Source organism: Tigriopus californicus, chromosome 5, assembly GCF_007210705.1.
Source record: "Tigriopus californicus strain San Diego chromosome 5, Tcal_SD_v2.1, whole genome shotgun sequence".
Lineage (NCBI taxonomy): Eukaryota > Metazoa > Arthropoda > Copepoda > Harpacticoida > Harpacticidae > Tigriopus > Tigriopus californicus.
In genome coordinates, this window is record NC_081444.1 from 6,990,463 (window position 1) to 7,000,975 (window position 10,513).

At 43.5% G+C, this 10,513-nt stretch overlaps 2 protein-coding genes across 10 annotated transcripts in view; one reads left to right on the forward strand and one right to left on the reverse strand.

The window, feature by feature from the left end:
- The window catches only part of LOC131880455 (fibroblast growth factor receptor 3-like), a gene marked incomplete in the record, with an annotated part of 7,600 nt that extends 3,877 nt beyond the window's left edge, over nucleotides 1-3,723 (forward strand). Inside the window, 1 exon segment of the mRNA XM_059227099.1 lies at nucleotides 3,117-3,723. Coding sequence (XP_059083082.1) covers nucleotides 3,117-3,458 — 342 coding nt within the window.
- Nucleotides 3,724-4,093: 370 nt separating this feature from the next.
- On the reverse strand, nucleotides 4,094-10,512 carry LOC131880456 (phosphatidylinositol-binding clathrin assembly protein LAP-like). Of its 9 annotated transcripts, none has more exons than XM_059227104.1 (14): nucleotides 10,074-10,512; nucleotides 9,857-9,999; nucleotides 9,693-9,768; nucleotides 9,317-9,430; nucleotides 8,201-8,303; nucleotides 7,918-8,126; nucleotides 7,746-7,852; nucleotides 7,605-7,646; nucleotides 7,249-7,349; nucleotides 6,973-7,057; nucleotides 6,614-6,905; nucleotides 5,666-5,908; nucleotides 5,296-5,467; nucleotides 4,094-4,495 (listed from the first exon to the last, which is right to left on the reverse strand). In XM_059227104.1, the coding sequence occupies exons 1-14, from the start codon at nucleotides 10,207-10,209 to the stop codon at nucleotides 4,396-4,398; spliced, it is 1,923 nt and encodes a 640-aa protein (XP_059083087.1). In that variant the 5' UTR covers nucleotides 10,210-10,512; the 3' UTR covers nucleotides 4,094-4,395. The 9 variants fall into 9 exon arrangements, with proteins under 9 accessions (XP_059083087.1, XP_059083086.1, XP_059083084.1 ...); XM_059227103.1 differs by lacking the exon at nucleotides 7,605-7,646 and adding an exon at nucleotides 7,505-7,546 and having other exon boundaries at nucleotides 10,074-10,491; XM_059227101.1 differs by having other exon boundaries at nucleotides 6,973-7,102; nucleotides 10,074-10,480.
- Between the last annotated feature and the right edge of the window lies 1 nt (nucleotide 10,513).

Here is a 10,513-nt window from a genome sequence, read left to right on the forward strand (position 1 = left end):
TCGTAACCACACAAAGGGTAAATGAAAACAATGGTTGGCTTTGGATTTTGGGTTGGATTTTCTTACGCATAATGTGCGTTCGAGCATATTATTGGAACTCCCGTCAACGCCTGGCACTCATTTTCCAACTGATATAGCGATAATTTCCCTTGTTAACAAGCCCTTTTTCAGCCTACTTTAGTTCTAGGCTTGTGGAATATTCATAAGTATCTCACTTAATTTACATTTGTACCAAACGTAGACGTACTCCACTCTAAGTCATTTCCGGTTTGTCTCTTTGAACAGTGTTGCTATCTTTTGAAGTCTCTTATCAAGTCCTGACATTAGAAGAGTCTCTAAGGTTCTTGGAGAACAAAGTTAAAGTGTTCAAAAAATACTTGGATGGCAACACGAAAACTGTGAGATCAGCACAAACTTTCGAAATCCACAAGAACAGGACCATCAAAGATATGAAGTTGTCGCTTTTCTGGCGATTGATTTTTTGATTGAAAAACCTAAAACAAAGCCAGGGTCAATTTTTAGTCATCTGGAACCTCAATCCCAAATAGATTGTTTCGAGAGAAAGACAAATCAAATTGTGCCGAGACAATTCTAGCCAAGAGGCTAGATCTAGGGTCAACCAAAATGTAGGGCACAGGAATGTGTATAGAGAACGTGCGAATGTTGATTTTCCACTATTTTTTTTGAAAACCTCTTTAAATGTGTCAAATGTAAGCTCTACGGATTTACTATTCCTTGACATGAGTTTGATGATTCTTGACATTTATGCTGAGGAGTATCAGCCAATCTTCAAGGCTTGGCCGTGGAATTCGGACGCAACGGAGCCTCGCACAAGTTCTATTTGATGATCCAATATGCGGAAGCGGGTCCATGAAGAGCTACTTGAGATCCATCAGACGAAACTGTGCCAGAGCTTCCGAGCTGGCCGATACTGTTTGCCGATGCGATCGTCCGGTGATCCCTCCGATCCCAATGCCTTCCAACTCTTTCTGCTTGGGGCTACCAGGTGAGTGAATGTCGTTGATCAGTTGATTGGCTTCCGTTCAGTATGGCACAAAAACTGAGCTTGGTCCATCCATCCCCCCACTCACTCTCCGTAGATTGCTGAAGGCATGAATTTCTGAGCGAGAACGGCATCATTCATGGGGATTTAGCGACGCGTAACGTTCTGCTCACGAACGATTTGACTGCCAAAATCTCGGACTTTGGACTTTCGCATCAATTGAAACATCAGCAAAGAAGCGCAACTTGCGACAGACGCACTTGCCGGAACGCTGGATGGCCCCTGAAGCCATCATCAACTTCTCCATCACTCATGAATGTGACGTCTGGTCGTATGGGGTGGTGATCTGGGAGATATTCTCGTATGGAGACAAGCCATATAAAGGTACTATTTTTCGACTACTTCATTTATCTTATATGGTGAAGACTGGTCGTCACTGGGGCAGTTAATCTATACTCGGCTACACACATACATTGAGCTATTAAAAAACTTGACTTTGAAAACTATTGTGATATGAATTGAGAGGATCTCTAGTGTATGCTTTTGGTTCTTGAGCATGTGTGGTACTGAAAACTGGCTTTTAATTGTTTAGTATGTTTATAGTTAAGGCTTTGTGTCTTGTCATTTGAATGCTTGCCCTGCCTTTTGTTGTCATCAGGCATGGAACAAAATAATATCTTTTTAGAAGGCTCAGAAAGATTGTTTAAAACCCTCTTGAATCAGACCAATGTCAATCAATTGGACAAAATAGTGCAGTCTAAAGACAAGAAGCCCGTCTCGATTAAAACAAATATGAATGCCTCACAAGAACATCATGAATAGGGTTTGTGAGATCGCAAGCCTGAAAAGGATAGTAAAACGGTTGATTGGTCAAATACTTGATAAATGCTGCACACTGGCTTACTTAATTTCCTGTTTAAAGTCATTTTGGATTAGTTGACATATTGTAGAATAAAAATAGTTTTGCAAAATTTGTCTTTTACTCCCCAACCTTTAGTTTAACTACAACAACCATTACTTTGAGGTTGGAAAGAACGGCATGATCTTCTTTCCGGGCTTTTACATTGGAAATGCTTGCAGTGAACCAGGGAGACCTTGAATCTGATGCAAATTTGGGACGCCCTTAGTTTCGTAACCACACAAAGGGTAAATGAAACAATGGTTGGCTTTGGATTTTGGGTTGGATTTTCTTACGCATAACGTGCGTTCGAGCACATTATTGGAACTCCCGTCAACGCCTGGCACTCATTTTCCAACTGATATGGCGATAATTTCCTTGTTAACAAGCCCTTTTTCAGCCTACTTTAGTTCAAGGCTTGTGGAATATTCATAAGTATCTCACTTAATTTACATTTGTACCAACGTAGACGTACTCCACTCTAAGTCATTTCCGGTTTGTCTCTTTGAACAGTGTTGCTATCTTTTGAAGTCTCTTATCAAGTCCTGACATTAGAAGAGTCTCTAAGGTTCTTGGAGAACAAAGTTAAAGTGTTCAAAAAATACTTGGATGGCAACACGAAAACTGTGAGATCAGCACAAACTTTCGAAATCCACAAGAACAGGACCATCAAAGATATGAAGTTGTCGCTTTTCTGCAGATTGATTTTTTTGATTGAAAAAACTAAAACAAAGCCAGGGTCAAATTTTAGTCATCTGGAACCTCAATCCCAAATAGATTGTTTCGAGAGAAAGACAAATCAAATTTGTGCCGAGACAATTCTAGCCAAGAGGCTAGATCTAGGGTCACCAAAATGTAGGGCACAGGAATGTGTATAGAGAACGTGCGAATGTTGATTTTCCACATTTTTTTTTTGAAAACCTCTTTAAATGTGTCAAATGTAAGCTCTACGGATTTACTATTCCTTGACATGAGTTTGATGATTCTTGACATTTATGCTGCAACGCGAGATGTAATCCGAATATGCACAAGTTACGTACAGTTACAAAATGCAATTTAACATTTGGTGGGAAATAAAAACAACAAAACAAAGAAAACTTCGAGGAACCGCATTAATTCTGACCAGGGAATTCATTTCTTTGAATTTACATTTACACATGTAGCATTATCAACATCATATAACAATGATATTCGGCATTTTTTCAAACCCTAGATCTGAAAGTCAATAGTTCGGCTGAGTTCATAAAGGAGTTGCAAAATGGCGAACGACTTTGTTGTCCCGAGGATTGTCCGACCACCGCCTACGAAACAATGATGGCTTGCTGGAACCTAAATCCCATCAAGAGACCCACATTCCACCAACTGTCCCAATTCTGGCGAGAACTCCTCTCGCCCGCATATCAATACGAATACGAGAAAAGAAATGCACGCTCAACATCAGCAACACGAGTCGATTCGACAAAACAGCGTCTATTTCCAGATGACCGGAACACGATATCCAGGGTACCTAAACAAGAAGAGTCCAACGACTCAAGGAGGGCGGGGCTCCTATTGTGATTTCTATCCCCTCTAACTACGGCCGACACCGTGGTTTCGGTGGAACAGGATGAGGCTTAGTACAACAATACAGTATGCAAAAAGAAGATACATCTACATAAACCAATAGAACGGTGTAGTTAGTTTTCGGCTCCGTCTTTGGGAACGCAGTCTAAGTACGTTGAGATGGAGGACTGACAGGTATGATTCACTAAGAATATCATTTCCTCATAAGGCATTGCATTCTTTATAGTGCTCTTTTGTCAAGTAAACATGCATCACAATACATCATCTATTTGACATGTTAACAAGGGGGGGGATTATAAAGGTTAAAAGGTTAGATAGATATCACTTCATGTTTCATGCTGGATTAAAAAAAAACATTTTAGTCCGAATATGAAATGCCGTGCTTAGACATATATTCAGGGTTGAGAAATGCCAAAGAAGTATCCAATATAGAAAATATGATAAACAAATTACCATCTTAAGCACCAAAAACGAGTTTTCGTACGCACAATCCAACATCACTTGTTTCGATTTTTCGACGCCCGTAGGTCGCCATAAAAAAAACTCTCACTCCGCCGAATTTGGCCCTAAAAATACGGATTCAGAGATAAACAAATACCTATAATCCCGCATTATAAAAGCAACGCAAGTTTAAAGATGGCTCTTCTTTTATTTCTCATAAATATTGCTACTCATTCACTTCTTGTATAATCGGAAACAAAGAGTTGTAATAAAAAATAACAACAAATTCGATATTCTGTTTTTGCCACCAAATCCAATCTGCCATTGTAAGTAGTTGTAGTTATTGTTCTTGATGATGATATCATTATATATACTTTTGTTTCATGAGGAGTCTATGTTTGTGGTGTTCTAGGGTTAAACTCGTTGACCATTCTGTGATGTTGATTGGAGTTGAACAGCATATCACGACAAGCTTTCGGCTTCCCCTTATTCAGCATGGAAATTGCGGGGGTTGGCCCAAACGAGACGAGGCGTTCGCACCAGCGGCCATGGGCGGACCTCGAGCCCGTTGATTCATTCCCATAGATCTTCTTGAGGACACGAGGCAAATAGAGGAAAAGCGTCAATTAGGCCTCACCAAAGGCGAAACATATTATATCCTACTAATGGCAGATAGATCATTGAAATTTTGAAATCGAACACAAAAGGACCATTCCCAGACTCGGCCAAAAAACGCGCGAAAGAGAGTGGGAGAAGTTTAGTCTGGGATTTAGAAACGGATTAGACTAGGTACTGTTAACATCAAGGCAAGATGCTACGTGGCTTTAGTGACGATTGCAATGTTTGCAATGAAAGCGAAAGCAACTGGCTGTTTAATACCATTCTAAACATGCCATTATGGTTGGTACTGAATTTGTCTTGAGAGATACTATGGGGTTGGCCTTGACGAATGTTTGGCCGAAAACGATTTAGAGGGGGAGTAATGCGCGTGTTTTTGGCCGAGTCTGGTTATTGTTAAAATGAAAATCAACCAGCGTACATATGTAAGCCAGTCAAGCATTTTTGTTATCAGCATCCTCAGATTTAGTAACATGGAAGGTGGGTGAACAATAGGACGTTCTAACAAGAAAAGAAATCGAGAAGGAGTGATGGTCGCTCATCGTCAACCAACAACAACGGCTACGAGCTCAGGTTAATTTCATTATTATACAAACAGTGATCTCATTGTTGAGTTAATATTCTGGAGAGTCCTTGTTAAGGCGGGCTTGCGAGTGAGGAGAGAAAGAAGAAGTCAGTTAGACTATCCACTACAACCGAGCCCACAGGACTTGCACATTTGACATGACGTTCAACATTCGAAAGCGGATCCAATCCGAGTCCGTGGACTTACTTGGAACCCCCTGAAGCGAGGTTTAGATTTGAGGTCAGGTTGGCCAGACTGGCATCCAAATCCCCGGCCACGAGCTTGCCCGAAGCCGGATCCACGGTTCCTGAGTGACCATTCGCACCGTTGGGCTTGTTTTGAGGCTGAAGAATCTCGCCAAAGAAGCTCGCACCCACATCTAGGGAACAGTAAGGGGTTCAAATATGGCAAATAGCAAATCCTAGGAGTTAACACATTTGAACTTATGCATTATAGAGATATCGAGATATCAGATTAATCCCAGCTATAACATCATCATGGAATAGTGCTGTAGCGTAATCAACGATGAATAATGAGATGCAACGTAAACAGAAGGAAATCAAAGCCCGGTCGTCACCTGCTGAGGAATTGTTGTTCTGGCCATTCAGATTTCCAAATGCATTATTGAATGACTGATCACTACCAAAACTGGGCGACATTTGATATTGTTGTTGATGAGGCATGGGTGCCAACATGGAGGGCGTCATACTTGTGGGGGCTCTCCCGCCCGGAAACTGAGGCGAGGTCACAAAAGCACCCCCAGTGGTGGTGGGTTGAGAGAAAAAAGAGGAAGACGACGACGACGACATGCCAAAGAAACCTGAACATTAAAAAAGGAAAATAATCGCATTCACTATGATGAAACTAAAAACAAAGAAGTCCAAAAATCAATTCAGCCAGTAAGATTGAATCGAATCAGATATTGGTTTGACTTAAAACAAGATCAATCACACCGAAAATAAAGCGTTAGTACAATCACGCGCATGCTTTGTAGACCTCCTATACACGGCTGGGAACAAAGGAAGGTTTAAAATTGCAATTACTGAATAATCGTAAATTGCAGTTTTTGCCTAAATGAACACCTTTGGGCATATGACCAATGCTTCAAAAAAGAATATTGATTGCCCGGTGTTTCTAGTTATGCCACTTTCAAGCCATAATGTTTGCTAATTGATTTAGGTCCCTTCAAACCAATTTTGAGCAATCATCATTTGGCATGTATTTGTCAAATTTGAGGATGATGTATCTGAACACCCAAAGTAAAAAGAAGGGTAAAAGTATAGCAGGAAATACTTCAAAGTGTATTTTAAAGCATGTTATGTCCTTTTTTTTTTAACTGCGCAGGGATATGTCATCAAAACCCACTCGTCCCTTTTTTTTGGACCTCATGATTCGAAAAAGTGCCTCTACGCACGATTTTACTTCGATACCTTTCGACAAGTTTCCTCTCCTTTCCCAACCATTTATAGTATAGCTATTCTAAGAAATCATTTCTACTAGTTCGTTCATTCATTCATTCACTTACCGTTCGCATTGACTGGAGCGGCTGACTCTCCAAAACTGGAGCCCTCGCCAAACATGGACGAGTTGGATTGAGTTTGATTCGACATGACGGAAGCAAACGGATTGCCCGCCAATTGAAGCAGATCATCAGATGCTTTACTAGGATCACTTGAACTCTCGTTACTCTGCACCGCCGCCGCACTCGCCTCGGCTCCACTCACACCGAATAGATCTAATATATTGGGCGTCTCTTCACCGCCTCCCGATCCACCCTGGGACTCCGCTTGGGCGAACGGGTTCGTGCCCGCCTTGTTCTAGATCACACATGGGAACAAGGATATTACCGAAGGAACCTCCAGAACGAACCCTGCGAGTTCTCACCTTGTATGCGGCCATGGCCTTCTCCTCATCCGCCAGGTATTGTTTTTGCAATTTCTCGTCAATGTTCGACGAATTTCCGAATGAGCTGCTTGTGGAAGACAAGACACTGACTGCTGCGGCCACGTTCACTCTTTGATACGAATGAAAAGGAACATGGAGGGAGAGCAAAACGCAAAAAAATGTCAACCAAATGAACCAAAATGACGGGATGAGAAATGAACCAAATACGAGAGGACTTATTTGGCTTGAATGGTGTTGGATGTTTGTTCTTCTTACCTGCCGGCGGCCCCGGTGGGCGATGTGGCGTTTGATCCAGGTTTACGTCCTTCCAAGTTGGCCAAATGACCATCGAGAGCCTCCAATAAACTGCTTGGGGCCTGACAAATGAGCAAATAAATTAGACCATATATTTTAACTGAGGGCTTCCATTAGACAGTGCTCTGTGTCGCAACTCCCAGCATTCTCGAATGGAAAGCACCTAAATGAGAGCATACGAAACACAAGGAAAACGGTGAGAACGGAAATAAAATACCTTGGCCAGGTCAGGAATGTCTCCTTTATCAATGCCTACGTTCTACAAACCAAAAAGAAAAAAAAGAACACAAGTGTTAGTGAGGCACTGCCAGTCTTACCCGAGCAAGGTCAGGAATGTCATTTTTGTCAATTCCGAATTTCTGCGAGCAGAATCAATAATCAGCGAGATTAATATCAGGAATTACACCAATTTAAGGATTTCGTATGTCCATGACGGTAATCGTCTCTACTGAACTCACCTCGGCCACTTTTAAGAAATCCGCCACGCGGTCCATGCGGATCAGGAACTTCTTGTAGATATCCAAGGCTTCACGGGCATGCTTCTTGTGCATCTCAAAGTATTTTTCTATCAACCCCAAATCAATTAGTCTCCAATATCTAGCAACGGGCAAACACGATCGTATTTCCTACCTAGTAGATTAATAACACCATCGTTGTAACAAGCAAACAGACGGATCAGATCTCTGAAGAGCAACATGAACGCAGAGTTGATTACTCCGTTGTTCAAGTCTTGAGGGGTGGCTTCAAACTCGATGAGCGAGTCCACTTGGTCTTGGAGTATGGGCAAGGTTTTCAATAATTTGTCGGCGTTCATCGTTCGCAATGTGCCACCTTCCTTCCTGTTTAGGGTAATAACAACGGGAGTTAGCCTTTTTTCTTTATTCTTCTTTTGGACCTGTTTTAAAGCGCTTACCCGCGTTTTACTTTGCAGAAATCAAAGGCCACGGTGCGATATGAGACTGACTTTTCTCGCAAATACTTGGCGTATCGCCGAACAAATGGAGACATGTCATATCCTAGAAAACCAACCAAGGGGATACGTGCAATTAGTCTTTTCTAGTAGACGATTGACGTATCAAGGGCAAAAATCGAATGATGATGGATCAGGCCAATCCAAGATCGAGCGAAAAGTCAAACGTGGAGAGGGGAACGTGAGACATACGATAAAAAAGGACGGCACGGAATCCAATGCAAATGATTTCATGATGGGTGTTTACAAGTCGAATCCGATTTTGACTTAAATGAGTTTCAAAATCTCATTGAGACAGGGAAGGAAGGCGATACAATATAGGTACAAAGCATGAATGTACGTAGGAATCCAGAGAGGTCATGACTTAGGTTCCACACTCAGTGTTATGGCACAGAATTCAACAAAAAGTCCAAATCAAAGCGTGTGCAAGACTCAAGACTCAAAAAGAACGTCTATCTTGAGGTACCTGGGGCCAGACTTTGGCTAAAAGTTCGCGCTAATCGTGTAAAAATGATGAGTGATCACATCCCAATGTGACAAGGCGGCAATCATTCAAAGCCAAGGATTTCCCGGCATATAACTTATTGGCTATCTAATACGCCTACAATATTTATAGACATCTCCATAATGCTACATGTTGACAAGATATTGGCTGTGTAAGGCCAGCAAGAGTGCATTCACATTCATCAGCTACACTACATAGAGGGATCATATCACTAACAGTTCAACAATGACGAAGTGGGGTTGATGACAGTCCAAAACTTACCGCGTACTTGTCCAACTGATCATCGGAACGATAGGAGCAAAAAACATGAAAGGACGTACAATTAGAAAATCGGATTAGGGAGCAAAGGCCAGGAGGTCGGAACACGATCATGAGAACAAGGAGAGCAAAGGCAACATCGCGCCATTCAATGCCAGGCAGGAGAACGTAAAATCGAAACCACCGTCAAACGACAACCCCCACCCACCCTCTCAACCCATGCCCCACCCGACCCGTCATTAATCGGTTATCCAAGCCCACCCCAAATTGATTAGATTCACACCACCGCCGCCCACCTACACGCCCACACCCATCACCTATGGCTCGTACGCGCTCAGCCGAATGCTTCAGAACTGCCCGGGCATATGGATCGATGACCACGGCGTGGGCTAACATGGCTTGCCAGCGATCTAACCAGTCCCAAATCAGGCGCAAAAAGAAGAAGATGGGCAATGAGAACGTTACGAGAATGAGAACAACCAGAGGCAGAAGAGAATCAAGGCACATGGAGGGTTGGTAGGGTATGTGTTTGTGTGTCTGTCAATGGAGGAGGAGAGCGGAGGGCATAAGATACAGTCAGAGGGGGGGGGAGGCGGAACGGCTGCGACAGGGCGGTCCATCAACGTGGACCGCTCGTCGAGCTGAGATGAGGCGAATGCGTTGTGGTCTTACCTTGCACGCCGCTCTTGTCCAGGAAGTTACTCAATTGGAAGTTGGTATTGCTCGAGGCCAAATACTGGGTGAAGCGCTAGAATCGAGCCAAGACAAAGCCAGGAGATTAAAGTCGAAATCATTCATATTTAACGGTGTTTCCCGGATCTCGGAATCCGGCTCACCTCGTGTCCGTAGCATTGCAAGTGATGGATGGTAACGAGACTCTTGAACACGACGATCCAATTGGGACTTTGTGTGCGTTCCAAGAGCAGATTGGCCAAGGTGGGAATGGACACGTTGGGCTCATCCGTACAACGAAGCAAATCTGAAACACAATCGAAGGCAGGACATCAGTCTCGATCCGGACCCCCGGAGGTCCAAGGTAAAAAGGCTCCTTACAATCCAGATGTTTGCGTTTGGGTCCATTCAACTCCTCGGTGGTGGCCTTGCACACGGCCTTGGCTAAGCCTTGGCCGGCCAAGGAGTGGCGCGCAGCCAAGATCCGATCGTTCAAGGTCTGTCCATTGGCCGCCATGGCCTCTGGTCTCTGGGCACGGCCGAAGGCTGGACGCGAGCAACGGCAATACGAGCGTGTTCTTCCCCGGGATCCGCCCTCAGCTTGGACAAATCAACAGCGGACTTTGCCCACGGGACCAAGTTCAGACATACACGACATACACGACACACACACACACACACGCTAGTTACCCCTCCAGGCAAGCGGGTCTGGCCCGGAAAAAGGCTCTCGGAAAAGGAGAGGCAGAAATGGAGAGAGAGAAAGAGAGAGGGTGCCAGGAAAAAGGAGGAGGAGGAGAAGGTTGGCAGCCTTCCCTTGAGGC